The 16425-nt window shown below is 44.7% G+C and overlaps 2 protein-coding genes and 1 long non-coding RNA gene across 7 annotated transcripts in view; 1 reads left to right on the top strand and 2 right to left on the bottom strand.

The window, feature by feature from the left end:
- PRPSAP2 (phosphoribosyl pyrophosphate synthetase associated protein 2) overlaps positions 1–10009 on the bottom strand; it is a 40541-nt gene extending 30532 nt beyond the window's left edge. Inside the window, exons 1-5 of one of the 3 annotated variants that reach the window (XM_084760911.1) lie at positions 9874–10009; positions 4364–4457; positions 3775–3925; positions 2894–2946; positions 265–331 (exon numbers count right to left, since the gene is read on the bottom strand). In XM_084760911.1, the coding sequence (XP_084617037.1) occupies positions 265–331; positions 2894–2946; positions 3775–3893 (239 nt within the window). In that variant the 5' untranslated portion in view covers positions 3894–3925; positions 4364–4457; positions 9874–10009. Of the gene's footprint in view, positions 1–264; positions 332–2893; positions 2947–3774; positions 3926–4363; positions 4458–6902; positions 6924–9873 lie in introns of those variants that run through there. The other 2 variants (XM_084760912.1, XM_084760910.1) reach the window with 2 other exon arrangements.
- LOC311585569 overlaps positions 1–16425 on the top strand; it is a 138797-nt gene that overhangs the window by 43374 nt on the left and 78998 nt on the right. The gene's annotated exons all lie outside the window — the stretch shown is intronic.
- The window catches only part of ULK2 (unc-51 like autophagy activating kinase 2), an 83224-nt gene continuing 80941 nt past the window's right edge, over positions 14143–16425 (bottom strand). For all 3 annotated transcript variants that reach the window (XM_084760870.1, XM_084760871.1, XM_084760872.1), the window contains one exon: positions 14143–16288. In XM_084760870.1, the coding sequence (XP_084616996.1) occupies positions 16230–16288 (59 nt within the window). In that variant the 3' untranslated portion in view covers positions 14143–16229. The remainder of the gene's footprint in view (positions 16289–16425) is intronic.

Raw genomic sequence — 16425 nt, 5'->3', positions numbered from 1 at the left:
GTAGCTCTTCCAGAGGACCAGGATTCAATTCCCAGTACCCACATTGAAGCTCACAACCCTCTAGCTCCTGTCCCAGGGGATCTGGTGCCCTCTGCAGGCACCTGGCTCACACATAGTACACACATTAGCATGCAGGCAAGACGCTCATTTAAAAAAAAGAAAGAAAAAAGACTAGCAAAACCACACCTATTCTAAAACTATCTTCTGTGGCCAGGCATTCAGACTCTAACTGGCATACCCAAGAGACAGTGAAAAACCACTCACTTTGAGATGGTCTGGATGATAAATACATCTTTTCCTCTCACGGACTCTTGAATCTGAACTCTTGTTTCTAAAGAGAAAAAGAGAGATATAGTTAAAAAATTTAAAACATCACCAAGTCTGCATTCATTTCCAACCTTACAAAATACAGAGACAGGGACACTGCCACACAAGACTCACTGACTTAGGTATACCACTGCTATTCATACTTTTGAAACAAATGTAGGCATCTCCCCCTCATGTGAGCAGTGTCTGCTGGGCCACACTGAGTACAGCCAGGAAATGATGTATTCAGTCATCTAGCCAGCATCCACTGAGAACTGAGGCATAAGCCTAGTGTGCTGTGGGATGAGAAAAGACTGGGGGCTCTCCCTGCTCTTAAACATCTGTGATTAGCAACCAGGGACAAATCCAGAATGGGACACTCTACAGGGTAGGTCTGCAACATCAACACTAGAGGAAAAGGCAGGGTGAGGTACGCTTGGTTCTACATCAAAAGAAAAGCCACATCTACTTCTGGGCATGGTGCGCTTGCCTAGAATCTCAATATGCAAGAAATTGAGACAGGAGCATAGGAGAGTTAGAAGCTAGCCTGGGCTACAAACTCTGATTCATAAAACAACAAACAAAAACAAATCAAAATTTTTTTAAAAGTGAAAAATTCCAATCTCTTGAAGCTAGGAATCATATAAAACTAGTAACAACAATAACAGCCTTTAAAAAGTCATAATTATTCCTATTGTTTGGGCTAGTCAGGTTATAAGTGAGGTACGCTTTGTTAGGGAGTTCATAATGAAGTATAAAAGTTGAGAAAAAAAGTCATAATTATAGCTAATTTCTTAAAATGTGACTAAAGTATTCTATTTATGTGTAAGAACGTAGGAGATGTGGCCAGGAGTTATCTAGGGATTAAGTGTCTTGATGCCTGCACCTTACTTTAAAATGTAACATATTTAGATAGCAAAAATACCAGGCGTACACAGCAGACATCAATTCAGCCAGCCATGGTAGTATTCTTTCAATTATATCCTATGTTCGAAAGTTTTCATGAAAAATGTGGGCAAGCTGGCAATGTAGCTCAGTGGTAGAGTGCTTGGCTCAAGGTTGTGTCCCATCTCAGTACCAGCAAAAAAAGAACGGGGCGAGGTGATACAGCACTGTAACACCAGCACCTAGGAGGCTAAGGCAATAGGAGCTCAAGTTTGAGACTACCCGGGGCTACATAGTAAGCTCAAGGCATTGATCCAAAATTAACAAGAAACAGCTGTGTGCTCACAAGAGTGTGGTGTGACCTCACCAATGAGCTTTAGAGTCAGGACACACGGTAGCACGACTTAGGGGGCCTTCTTTCTATCCCTGACCCAGGTTTCAGTGTCTACGAACAGTAAGGACTATAGAAGCTATTTCACACTCAGAGGCAGAGGCAGCTGGATCGCTGTGAGTTCGAGGCCAGCCTGGTCTACAAAGCGAGTCCAGGACAGCCAAGGCTACACAGGGAAACCCTGTCTCGAAAAACCAAAAAAAAAAAAAAAAAAAAAAAAAAAAAAAGTTAGTTCTGCTGCAATAAGCCAAGGACCTTCCATCCCACTACGCCTAGCCTGGGGAGTGAACGATAGCCCTGGTCCTCCCCCAGCTCTCCGTCATCCAGCCTCCCGGAACAAAACCTCCCCAGACAGGAGCATGCTTTGTTTTCCCCTGTGCCACCATCTTAGGAAAACTAGAGGAAAAGGAACAGCTTTTTCCCCCCCTTTTTTTCGAGACAGGGTTTCTCTGTGTAGCCTTGGCTGAGGTAGACTCACTTTGTAGACCAGGCTGGCCTTGAACTCACAGAGATCTGCCTGCCTCTGCTTCCTGAGTGTTGGAATTACAGGCGTGTACCACCACCACCTGGCTTGAAGGAGTCGCTTTTTAAGGTTTAGATACTAGACAAATTCCTGTAGTGAAAACAGAGAGTGAATGAGTGTTTACTGAGCACCTACTATGTGTCAGAAGATTATGTCAAATACAGAGATTATCCCATTTATTATTGGCCAAGAACAAGGAGTAAAATCCTCATGTCCATACAAGCTGCCACTACCCCTGCTAGAATAATTTCACTAAGAATATCCATCATGCTAAAGAAATGAAGGATTAAATAACATTTCTTGCAATTATTTCCTAAACATTTTAAGGCATTAAGCCCTGGCCTCAGAGGAAATAAAGAATAACCAGCGTGGGTTAGAGCTCAGTAGGTAGGCATGCATGTGGTCCTTGGTTCAACAGAGCAGCACACATGAGCATGGGTGTATATGTAATCCTGTGCATGCCCACATACCTACAAACTAAAAGTGTGGGCACACAGAACCTCCACGACCTACAGCAAAATAACTCAACCAACAGCTAACCTGACCAGCGAGCTACATACTTAGGTGGTCGGTATTTATTGAATGAGACCTAAAAACAAGCAATCAAACCCCTACATGTGACTTGCACCAGGGATATCGCTATCTGGCATTAGTAAGTCCTGAAAACCACACTCCTCCACCTGCCATCAGAACTGACTAGATGACTGAATCTGTCAAGGATAACTTGATGACCCATTACACCACATTCTGCAAGAAGATCCACAATACATATGTCCAAGAAAGCTCACCTCTGTTAGGTTCCTGGTAAACCTGCACTTTGCCCATCTCCACCCCCAGCCGCCTAGAGAAGAGAAAGGGGGAAAAGCTGAGAAGGCAACAGAACAGACCCAACAACTTTACTATTAAAGATGACTTATATGTTGACAAAAGTAAAAGTTACTCTAATTATGAAATAAAGTAATATTACATCATATCTGTTTGTTGCCTACCCCTGACCTCCACCCCATGACCACTCAAGGCCTATGCAATTTGGCTTTCCTGCTTCACAGGCCATCTTCCCAGTGCTCTGTGCCCCACTGCCTACGCTCTTCCCCAGAGGCACCAACACTCCCTACGACAGAGACATGCTACAGGTGTTGGGCCCTGTTGCTCCCGCCGCCCAAACTGTCACCGGATGGGTTACTCTTAGCCCTTGGTTTAAAAGGTGGCTGAGCATCTAAGCTAAGGCAGACCACTCTCCCCATCCTCATGCACTCACTGCCTTCTTCCTGGCAACTGTTACCACCTGAATGCACCTACTCGGCTGTCTTAGGTCAATTCTTTCTTACGTTACTAAAGTGTAAATTACATGATTAACTCAGAACACCCATATCAAGGTTTTCTGCATAGCTGAGATTTGGTACGTGCTTAATCGGTTTCTTAAAATTACACTAAACTACAAGCTGTAAACTATTCTCACACACCCCTGTTTGCTAGACTCCAATAATTCATCTACAGTTGTGCCCACCACACTCATGGGAGTTGTGGTCACTCACACACAGAGCCCTGAGTATATTCAGATGACATATAGGCTAGCTCTACCTGCTTTCAAGTTTGATAACCACCCTAGTCTGATTATCACACTGAAAACATCACTTCGAGTACAGATATGACTCAAACTGGAACTCACTCAGCAATTTTCTTCGAGAGCTCCATACACGATGAATTGGAATTTGCTGAAAACAACACCAGACCTCCTTTGGTTATGTTCATCTTGGTTTCTAATTCAGGAGGCGCCACACAAAACATCAAAACCTTCTTGGTTTTCCAATTTTCAGAGCCTAGAAGAAAAAAAAATATAGGTAAAGGACCACCATATATGAAATATACCTGAGTGGATTTTACTTTTAATAGTAAAGTTGTTGGGTCTGTTCTGTTGCCTTCTCAGCTTTTCCCCCTTTCTCTTCTCTAGGCAGCCGGGGGTGGAGATGGGCAAAGTGCAGGTTTACCAGGAACCTAACAGAGGTGAGCTTTCTTGGACATATGTATTGTGGATCTTCTTGCAGAATGTGGTGTAATGGGTCATCAAGTTATCCTTGACAGATTCAGTCATCTAGTCAGTTCTCTTATCTTAAGGGATAAAAAAAAAAAAAAAGGGTGGCTTTTATCTTAAGGGAGCTATAGTATGGGCAGGTAAAGCCCTTGGATTTTAAGATTACAAATGACACCACACAACTCCATTACTTTTCATACCCGTGGGGAATAAATAATAAACTTACAAGAAAGGCGGAGCTGGAGAGCTCAGTGTTTTACTGTTTGCTGCTTAAAGTCAATTATGGACAATCTCCTGTTATTCTCTGACAACAAATCCTCCTGCATTAACACAGAAAAATGGCAGAGCCATTAGCAAGGACATTGACTAGCTGATTCTTAAACAAAAATAAACGGCCTAGATCCTTCTATGACACCTGCTCCCCACACCCCCACCCTGCAGCTGCTCTGTGTCACATCTAAAATTCATCTTGTCAGTGCTGGAGGTGGCTCTGTGCTTAAGAGCTGCTCTTCCAGAGGACCTGGGTTCAATTCTCAGCACCCATGTGGGCTCACAGCCACCTGTCACTCCAGTTCCAGCGGATCTAGCACCCTCATCTGGCCCCTGTGGGCACCAGGCAAGCATATAGGTAGGAAAAACATTCATACACATAAATAAAAACTTAGTAACAATAACAATTAAGAGACCCACTGGACACGGCAGGGCACCACTTTAATCCTAGCATCCAGGAGGCGGAGGCAGGAGGATCTCTTTGAGTTTGAGGCCAGCCTGGTCTACAGAGCGAGTTCCAAGATAGCCAGGATTACATACATAGAGACTATGTCTCAAAAACAAAACAAAACAAAAGCAAAAATAAAAAATTCATCTTGTCCTATTCCTTCCCCTTGACTGGGACAAGGTTGACTAAGTAATAACCTTACATTTCTGGGAGGTCTAGGGAGTAGGGTCTAGCCTTTATGGGCTAGGAATCCTCATCTCACAGTGAGAGTGCCAGACTGGGTGTAAGATGTGACTATCCTGCCATATACATCCTCTTTTCCTGTCTATCTTGTGTTGACTCTGCTCGGCTACCTCTTGGAAGGCTGATTTGGTTGTTTTGTTTTAGTTTAATTTTTATTATGCAAAAAACTACAAATACATCTTCCTAGTAAGAACTTGGGACATCACCACTAAGGCTGATTTCCTGGCCCCATCCTGGCCTTTCCACCACTCCTTCCCTGGCAGTTAGGGCTCCTTCTGCTCAACAAACACACTTTCCCACACAGGCAGACACTGAACTCGATGAAATATGTAAAGACACATTCAATGTTTCCAGATCAAAGAGTGTCACTGGGAATACCTGTAATTTGCTTGTTCACCAAACAACTTGAGTTTGGGACAACCTACTCTGTTCTTCCTAACCGTGTGGCTCTGCTGTGGTCAGTACGTCATCATCTAAGACAGGCTTTCTACACACACAGTGGACCACATAGCCCTCGGCAGCTCAGTGCAGCCTGACTAGCAGGCTAGGAGAACACATATGTAGCACAACTCCCCTAAAGGCTGTTCCAAATGGGGCACCCAAGGGTTCCAACACAGCTTACAGGGCAATTTCTCTTAAGCTTACAAGTCACAAACAGATGTCTACACAGCCAACCACCTAATGTTGGAAAGGAGTCTGCTGATGTCCACGTGGAAAGTGGCTGTGGGCCAGGAGTCCACAGACACCATTCGGTCAAGCCCAGCCCTTCCAAGACCTGCTGCTTTCACAAAACACAACCAATGCACTTGCTTACAAACTTGATCCTAGACAGGCATGAGCACAGCCACAAAGTCTGAAAAATGTGCCCCTTCTGTAACAGTATTTAAGTCCTGGCTTTCAGAGAACGCAGCTCAGCTTTGACAAATAGGGTGGTGGGAAAGGAGCAGAATACACCAGCAGGGCTGGAGCGATGGCTCAGAATAGGAGCATCTTACTGCTCTTGCAGAGGACCCAGCGACCACACGGCAGCTCACGGTAGGCTTGGTTATCTACTAAGTTCAGTAAAATGCCACCTTTTTACAACCTCTAAACTTCAAACCGAAAGCTCCTAAACAACAGTACAAGAGACCATGAGGGGACCCGGGACAGCATACAGTAAGTAAGGGACAGGAGGCTTTCAGAGGCACTTCAGCCTCTGCTGGCTAGGTCACAGGAGTCCAGCCCTGGGCCTGGAGACCCTGCCTTTGAGGGCCATCACCCCACATTGTGCCTTAGAACTGGTCTTAATCTCTCTGCAGCTGTAGCTCTTTCCTTGAAGCTTTAAAGGGAATCCTACTCCTCATTCACACAGCAGCCCAGCCTCTCAGCATGCGCTCCTCCAGGACACCTCCTGAAGCCTTCCCTTTGTGGTTAGAACGCACACACAGCAGCCTGCCTGGTCTCCAAAGCTGACTCTAGAACAACTTCTAAAGTCAAACTTTGGCATAAGGACCGGAGTGTGGCTTAACGCTAGAATGCTTGCCCGGCATGAGGCAGGCCTGTGGTCCCATGCCAAATCCTAGTGTGTGCCCATCCCTGAGCAGCAGAGGCAGGCAGGGAACGCACCTGGAGAAGGTACCAGAAAGATCACTGTGACTGCCCAGCTCACAAGCTGCTCACCTCTAAGAGCTGCTTCTAAGTTCCATTTTCCTCCTCCCATTAGAAATTCCAACTGTGTTTTGGTTTTGGTTTTTGAGACAGGGTCTCCCTATGTAGCCCTGACAGCCTGAACTTACTATGAAGGCAAGGCTGGCTTCAGACTTACCTGCCTCCCAAATGCTGGGGTTAACGGTAGTCCAACCAAGACCAGCCTCCCACTGTGATACGCTTTTGATGAGGCTCAGCATCACTGGCCGGCAGGTGTTCACTAGCACAAGGTTTTAGTGTGAAGTGGAGAGCACAGAGAGTGTTCCCACTACCCCCACCCCATGAGCTCTAATTGTTTTCCTGTTTAACTTAAACTTACTCTAGAATATGTGAAAAATATTGGTGCATGGGTGAAAATATCTTTTCCAGAGACTCTCAAGACCTTTCAGAGAGCAAATCACATTCGTCTCTGTGAATGGGGTGCCCTGTCAGGTCTCATGAGTAAAGAGACTGCTCCAAACGGAAGACCACTTGTTTTAGATGGATTTACTATTTCTTTTTGAATTTACTATTTCAAACCACCATTTTTATCTCAACATTCATACTAGAAATGAGGAGGCCTCACACAGTGCATGCTGTTTCCCCTCTGAAGTGTCCACTGTGTAACCAACCCTTCTAAAGATGGCTAGAGGAAGGCAGGTGTGAGCTTTACTACAGCAGGCCTGAGCCACATCTTAGACATGCACACCTCCCAGACAACGATAGAGGCTTGGTAACAGCTTCTTCAACAGACCTGGAGGTCCAGGTAGCAGAGGCTCAACCACTGTGTATGCTAAACAAAGCCTCACTTGAGATACAATAATTAGCTAACAGAACTCAAAGTCATTTGTCGACAAAAAGTATACAAGACTTATTAGGGATGCACCTCACCCCAGGAAACTGCGCCTCAGTGGCAGAGCACTTGCCTGTCATGCACAGGGCCTGGGTTCCAACTCCAGGATTGGAAAAGAAGCTGGCACTGGTGACATGGATTGGAAAGGTACCATAGTGAAAAGTGAGTGCTTTGTGCTGTAGGAGTGGGTCTAACTACCAACACCAAAAATAAAAAGTACAGCCAGGCAGTGGTAGGACCTTTAATCCCAGCACTTGGTAGGCAGAGGCAGGGAGATTTCTGAGATGAGGCCAGCCTGGTCTACAGAGCAAGTTCCAGGACAGCCAGGTTTACATAGAGAAACCCTGCCTTGAAAACAAACAAACAGACAAAATAAATAATAAAGTACAAAATAAAAATAAATATTGGCACCAGGTGGTGGTGGTACAAACCTTTAATCCCAGCACTCAGGGAGGCAGAGGCAGGTGGATCACTGAGGACAGCCTGGTCTACAAAGTGAGTCCAGGACAGCCAAGGCTATGTAGAGAAACCTTGTCTTGAAAAACCAAAACCAAAACCAAACCAAACCAAACAAAACAACAACAACAAAAACGAAAGAAAGAAAGAACGAGAAAGAGAAACTGTAGGGCAGAGTTAAAACTACATGACTCTTCTGTATTCTGTGATCCTTGGCGGTTTTTTGCACCTATTATCAGAATGCTTTACAGCTAAGGCTGTATTTTCTGAGAGTTCTGTTTTTTTGTGTGTGTATGACAACTTGGGGGAAGCAGGAAACAGATTTAAAACTATTTTAGAGCTGGGTAATTGTTGTGTGCCTAGTACCCCTGGAGGCCAGAAGAGGGTGTCAGATCCTGTGGGTCTGGCATGAGAGGTGGCTGTGGGCTGCCACATGGGTGGGTGCTGGGAATCAAAGCCAGTCCTCAACAACTAGCACTCTTAACCACTGGGGAAGTAGTTTTCTTTGTTTGTTTGTTTGTTTTTTGAGACAGGGCCTCTCTGTGTAGCCTTGACTGTCCTGGACTCGCTTTTGTAGACCAGGCTGGCCTTGAACTCACAGCGATCCGCCTGCCTCTACCTCCCGAGTGCTGGGATTACAGGTGTGCGCCACCATGCTTGGCTGGGAAGTAGTTATAATAGGAAGTCAGGCTTGTTATTATTTTCCAGACTTTTTTTGTTTTTTTTAAACAAAATCATACTAGGTAGAAGCTTCTCTAACTTCCAGCCTCTTATGACTGTTACATCTGAAGGACAGAGGTTGGCAGCTGTCTCATGTGTATTACAGTCCCTTGCATACAACCACAGAACAGGAATTGGCAACCAGATGAACTCCACAGAAAAATATTCAGATTTTGAAATGTCTATTGCAAAAACACATTATTAAAATAAGATACATGTTAAATGCCAAAGAAAAAACATGAACTATGTTTTGGGATGGTCAATTTTTGGAATTTACCCTAAATATACAGCTATATGGTCAATGATGGTTAACTGCAAAAAAGAAAAGAAAAAGATTTTGTAGTCCTGTCCGGCCTGGGACTCTCTAAGCAGACCAGGCTAGCCAGCTCCGAACTAGAGATCCTCCCACCTGCCTCTGGGATTAAGGGTTGTACCACCAAACTGGAAAATTACTCAAGAGCAGAAACACTGGCTCTATGCTAAAACATCAGAGCTGCTAACGAATATAATGGTCAAATCTACACAAAAATTGGGTGATAATGGTACAAACCAGAGCAGTAAAAGGATCAGAACAAGAAAGGTTTTTCTATAGTGGGACTCAATAACATGCAATAATTATCTCATTTGTGCATTTAAATTCTTGAGCACTAGGGCAGGGGTTGGCTCAATGGCAGATCGCTCGCATAGCTTACAGCACCTTGCGTTTGGCCCAAGCATCGCAAGAAAAAAAAAGAAAGAACCCGTAAGACACCAGAACTCACACTTCCTCAGGCCTCAACGCCAGGCTCACTATTTTCGAATCCCTCAACAAAAGCCAAACATCCAGATTGTGCCAATATCAAAATAAGAAAAGTAAATCCTTATCAACAATGTAACAGACTGAGGGAAAGCATTTTCCGGCTGTGTATCTTATGCCGCTCCTCCTACGTCTGAGGAGAACAAAATCATCCTTTTCCCGGCCACTAAGGCCGGTCGAGCCGAACACGGGGCTCCGGGCTCGCCCTGGAGCAACAAGGGCCATGGCTCCTATCCCGCACCGCGCGGGCTCGCCGTCCGCCCGCCGCGGCTCCCGCCCGCCTACCTGGTCCCGACCCTAGACCGGCCCGCCGCAACCTCCGCCGCCGAAGGAACAGAGCGCAGCGCTCCGCTCGACGTCTTACTGCAAAATGGCGACGCCAAGCGCGAGAACGGCGTCCGAGACTACGAGGCCGGGGGCGGGGCCCGAGGGCAACTGGCTGGAGTGGGCGTGGTCGTCTGAAGGGCGTGGCCTGAGGTGTGAGTAGAAGGCGCTGCATTTGATGCTGCCCGTGGGCGTGACCCGCCGGAGTGGGCCGGAGAATGTGTCGTGGGCGTGGTCAGATTCAAGAGGCGGGGCCAAAAGCAGGCACTCCGATTGGGACTCTAGGTGGGAGTGGACTGCCCAATGGGGTAAGGTGGGGAGAATTGGAGTGCGCCTGTTTAGAAGTGTAGTTGATATTTATAGATTTTGGTTGGGTTCAAGTCTTTACTGTCCTGAAAACTTGACCAAGTCACCTTTTTGGCTTGATTTCCTTTTCTGAGAAAGAGGTGACAGTGGCACCCGCATCTCGTGGGGATTGTGAGGACTAAGTGAGAAATCCTCAACCTCTCAACATGGTTCTTGGCATACAGCCAATGCTCAGTTATCATTATTCGCTCTGTTGTCCCTTCTTTTATTAGAGAACAATTAGCGCCGTGGTTAAGAGTGAATACTACTTTTCTAGAGGACTTGGATTTGGTGCTCAACACCAAAGTAAGGCAGCTCATAATTGCCTGTAACTTTAGCTCCAAGGGGATCTGATGCCTTTGACATCCTCAGGCACCTCTACAGTTACGGGCAGTTTTGAAGCACCTGATGTAGGTGTCCAGCTACCTTCTAAAACACAACACTGAGCTATATCCCTAGCTGCAGGATAGACTGAGCTCAGCAGTGGGTCTTTTTGTTTTGTTTTTTGTTTTTTTCGAGACAGGGCCTCTCTGTGTAGCCCTGGCTGTCATGGCCTCGCTTTGCAGACCAGGCTGGCTTTGAACTCACAGTGATCCGACCCGCCTGCCTATGCCTCCGGAGTGCTGGGATTAAAGGTGTGCGCCATAACCCCTGGCTTCAGCAGTGGATCTTAAATTTAGCAAACATTATAATCTTGTTGAGATAGGATGCTGGTCATAAGTTCCTGGCTCATGTGGCTGGAGCCAAGTGTGAGTATCAGGGTTTTGAGGTTTGTGGAGGGTGCCCTCTTAGCACTGGGAATCAGAAGCTCTGTTTCTAAGGGTGGGGAGAGGATGTTGGAGGAGTATAATACAGTTGACTCCTGCACATCATGTTCTACCGAGGTCCGCAAACGCAGGAAGGCTTTTGGACCTTTGCTCTGTTCCTATCACATGCATAAAGTGCCTACGTCTGCAGAATAGCTAACCCCCTGCTAGGCAGGCGGTTTCTCACCTGAGTTTGCCCAGAAGTGATTCACTTAGCTTAAGGTCCCCTGCGGGGGTAGGGTTAGGGTGACTGGAAAGATGGGCCAATGGTTAAGAGCACTGACTGCTGCTCTTCCAGAATACCTGGGTTCAATTCCTGGCACCCACATGAAAAAAACTGGGGGAAAAGCAAACAAACAATTATACACCGTGGGATTTCTTGCACAGTGAGAAAGTCTAAGCAAGTGTTTCTGCTGTCCTGAAACCTTCAAGAATGCCCAGTAGACTGAATATGACATTACACTTTGTGGGCACTTAATAAAATATTTCTGATTTTTTTTTCCGAGACAGGGTTTTGCTGTGTAGCCTTGGCTGTCCTGGACTTACTTTGTAGACCAGGCAGGGCTCAAACTCACAGGGATCCGCCTGCTTCTGCCTCCCCAGTTCTGGGATTAAAGGTGTGGGTGACCACACCCAGCTAACATTTCTGATTTTTGTTCTTGTAGTTTTCTTGTTCTCATATTTAATGAGAAATAATTATGTCTCAAAATAAATGAACTTAAATTTATAGTGCTTATACCTTGGGGGACATAACTGAGTATTAGGCTGCTGGCCTAGCATGAGTAATGGTCCCCAAATAAAAATAAGTGAAACTTTTTAAAAACAGTCATAAATTCTGATCCTGTTGCCAAAAAAAGTGGGGCAACGGGACTGAAGAGTGATTTCCATATGGAAAAGCCGTTGGGCCCTTCATGGCACCCAAGGGCAGCTGGGCCAAATGCAGAGGCTGAAGGAAAGAAGGCTTTCTTTCAGGTCCGGCTTTCTAAAAAGCCAGTACTGTGAAAGACAATAAACACACTAACTGGCCAGGACAGGCGGAGTTCAGCTGCACTAACAAATGAGTCCCAGGTTGTTAGTACACAGTGTGGTAGTCAGCTGTCTGTCGCTGTGACCAGAACCTAAAGGAAGAAGGATGCATTCTGGCCCCTGGTTCCAGAGATTTCAGTCCATGGTCGCAGGGCTTATGGTGAAGTGTTGGGGCCACAGAGAAGCACTAAGAGATGCAGGAATGTTAATCATGCACAGGCCATCTCCTCAGTGGAGGAGATATACATCAAATGCCTGCATTCTATCCAGAAAGCTGGATGTGGAGGCAGCTGTTAATGACCTGGTCATCTCATCCAAATTGCCCAGAATGATTATCCCAGACTCTTCTCTCCCTAGACCATTACCCGTCCTTAGGGGACATGTCAGGTGTACTTTATGGCCCGTTGACCTCTGTGCTATCAGTCAGAGACCACACTAGATTCTAAGCCTAAACTGTTGAACCACCACCCTCATGGTCACATGTACCTTGTAAAGGAGTTTCTATGTAGTCACACCTTAAGTTTTATTTTGCACTGTAATTGGACTGATTATTGCCTGGAAACCTTTTCCCAAATTGTACTGTTTTAAATATGCTGACAATGAATACCCCAAAGTCTGATCCAAGTTGACAAGTCAATCTGTACCAGGTTTTCAATCTTATCCCTTTTCGGGGTTCACTTCCCTGTATGACACCTGCAGGAACCCCCTAGCTGAAGCAGTATGTCCTGGCTGGAGTACGGGGTGGAACAAAGCGGCTTACTTCATGGTGGCTGGAAAGAAGGAAGGGTTGTACCCAATGGTACACCACATAACTTCTTCCCACCTGCCCTCAACAGTCAATTATTGGCCTTCAACATATGAGCCTTTGGAGGACACTCACATTCAAATCATAACACACATCACTCACACCGGGCGTGGTGGCGCACACCTTTAATTCCTGCACTTGGGAGGCAGATCTCTGTGAGTTTGAGGCCAGCCTGGTTTATCAAGTGAGTCCAGGATGGCCAAGGTTACACAGAGAAATCCTGTCTTGAGAAAAAAAAAAAATCAGACTGTTTCCTGATTTACCTGACAAAACCCTGTCTTGACTTTTTGATTCCTCACTCAAAGATAATATTCTCACCAGGGCTTTGTAGAGTGTGAAAGGGACCTGGAAGGACTGAACAGTCTGCACAGCTGCTGACTCAATGATTCGGAACCCACAGCAAGCAGCCAAATGCCATCTAGGGCTGCATGTTTGCACTGCTTGCTGCCAAGTACTGGCCTATAGAAATGCCAGTTAGCGCTGCTCACAAAGATAAAGGATGAAGGGAAGAGTATGCTCCGCCACCAGGGTTTTCAAATATTTGAGTCCACAAGCTCATGCCTAATTTGCCCCAATTCAGGTTTCTTTTCCCTGTTCTTACGAGACTGAGGCAGGCCACCCCTAATCACAGCACTCTTGGTCCTTATGCTGGACTGGAGAACAGCTCCTCTTGTGTGGACCAGTGAGCACTGTACTAAGGGAAAGTGAGTCCATTGAATGCTCTCAAACAAAATAATGAAAGTTGGGTGTCAGCAGTTTTAAGCAATATTCCCAGGCAAGAGATGCTACCTGGGACAGGGCCAGCTGGGTAGAGGAGGAAGCGGCAAAGGGATGAGTGGGAAGGGGTAGTATGTGACCCAGACACGCCAGACACATTCGTCTGAGGGACCTACTCCATGACCTCTTCTCTGCTGCATTCAACTCAACTTACTCCTTTTACCCCTCGGAGACAGAAGTGTCAACTAACAAGAGCTTCTTCACAAGCTCCTACGCCTGGCTGCTATGAGGCCCACAATTCTTCTTAGTAGAGGAAAGGACACATGAGGGAAATACTTATGCTAGGCTCTTCTTCAACAGGTGACAGTTAAAGAACATCCACACACCAAAACCCAAAAACCAACTGGCAAGTTCACTGATAATTCTTCCACTTACATTTGCATGGCCGGTAATTTTCCAGGTTATGACATGAATACAGTGGGTGTAAACTTGTCTATCTCATTTTATGAAATATATGATATGAAATAAAAATACAGAAACGTAAAGCATTTATTTATTATTGCTATAATCAAGGCAAAAATCTCTTTAAACAATTAGCCTTGATAATGGTAGTACAACCAGAACCATTACCCGTGAGTTTACAGTGTGTTCCCCACTGCTGAGACATCTCTGCTTTATACACACCACCTACAAAACCTCTGTCATACAGGAAGAGCTTCAGGGTTACAGTGCAGTTTCAACACTTGCCTAGTTCCCGACTTCACACCAACCTTAGCCTCTCTGAACCTGTTCATACTGTATTTTTAAAAAGTGGTAGAAGAGGCTAAATCTACTTGGAAAATGAACTGAGATAAACAGGATAATTAGGAGAACATGAAAGAATTCAGTGTAAAAATTACATAAGACATTTTATCACTAATATAAGGAAGGACTATAGTCTGTTTGTAGGAGCCTGCGTGACAGCCACCAAGAGTCTTGAATCCTGCAGCAGGACAAACGATACTGACGACCAAGTTTCCGTCCCACTCGCTAAGGAAGCATCTGGCTTGACAAGCCACTGAGTGTATCAACCCAACTATAACCTAAAAACAGTCAGTTTTATTTAACCTTAATATACATTTGTACAGGCAATTTTAAAAAGGCTATTACACAATGATTCAGTAAATTTTAGCTAGTTTGAAGAATGCATGCAGTTACAAATGAGAGGTAGAAACACTGTAGTAAAGACCTAAAAATACAAACATCTTATAAATAAATGTTCAAATTAACTACTGGAATTTCATACAGATAAATAATGTAAAAGTTACATTACTTTGTCCACCAAGTAAATGAAAACCATGTTTTCTCTGTTAACATTAATCAGCACACTGAATTAAGTGTGATGCCAAAGAGCTTCTGCGTAGCTCTCAGAGTGCAGGTCATTATGTGAAAGGATTGAAGTAAAAGCATCAAAACCGGTAAATGGTTTATTCAAGTATTCAAGCAGGTAAGTAAAAGAAATCAAATAATATACAATGTAGGAACCATTCTTGGAGAGATGTTGATGTGAACTGTCAGGATTAACACTGAGAAGCACACAATAGTCTCGAGAGAGCTGCCCATTTTTCTAAGGGAAAACAAACCTCATTTCTTACTAATTTCATGAAGAAACTCCACATCACCAACAAGTCTTTATCCATCACTTTGATTTGGCCTTAATTATTAAGAGTATCCTTGATTCATGATAGCTTTCTAATACTGCCCAAAAAAACTTAGCCTTTAATAAACCCAAGGTCACAAGTATCAATGCACATTCTGCATGCACAACAAAAATGCAAACAACCAGCAACTCAAAATACCACTGAGAAGATCGTTGGTGAAGACAGCAGGTAAGAAAAATGCAAAGGTTCACATGAATGCAAGTTCCGACCATTTAAAAGTTCAAGAGGGATTACACGTGAATTTTGAAAAGGGCGTATGTATGTAATCAAGTAAAATATTTTAAACAAGTCCATTGTGCCTCAGTTAGTTTTAAATTGCAAAATCCAACACACAGTTATTTTTAATAAATTAGTGCAATATAAAAGATTTTGGAAGATTAATGTTATATCCACATTAGATCAAGTTGAAGATTTTACAATTCATCCAAGAGTCACCCTTTGCTTCTTCTTAAAATTTCTCCTCCTGAGCTGTTTAAAGACGCATGCTCAGATTCAGACAACCTTACCCCAAGCCTCAAATTGTCTGGATGAGCTGCATGCTCGCTTAGCAACACGGACTTTCCCATATTGCTCGGAGAGCTGAGTGAAGCCACTCACTTTGTTTCCTGTTTACTTATCCACAAGAACAACTGTACTTATGACGTTAGTTCTAAGGTACATTTATTTGCCAGGTTCAAACTCGAGCCATGTGGAATACTCTTGCTTTTGTTTCTCTAAAGAAAAAGGAAAGGGGGAGTGACTTCTCCAATAAGGCAGGTTTTCTACAAACATGTAGTAGTTTTGTATTGTTTTTTCCTTCTTAAGTTGCTGCTTGTTCTTTGGTAGTCACCACAATTTCCTGGGAAGGGTGACCGAACCAAGGTGTAATCCCAAATGTATCACCTCACGTCCCATGCTGTCCGCAGACAAGGCTGCTGCTCACACAGCTGCACTGCTACAGCAGAGTGCTGACAGTCTTCTCTCAATACTACATTTATCTAGAAATAAAAATGTAAATTATATTAATAATAAAAACTACCTGTGTTTTGTAACCCAAGGGCAGAGGAACTAAGGGGGAAACCACAACCCTCACCACCGCGGCCCCTGCTCTGTCTTTGCCCAGAGTTAACAGCAT

This window comes from Acomys minous (genome assembly GCF_964271855.1).
Source record: "Acomys minous genome assembly, chromosome: 16".
NCBI lineage: Eukaryota > Metazoa > Chordata > Mammalia > Rodentia > Muridae > Acomys > Acomys minous.
This window is presented reverse-complemented; position numbering and strand designations above follow the sequence as displayed.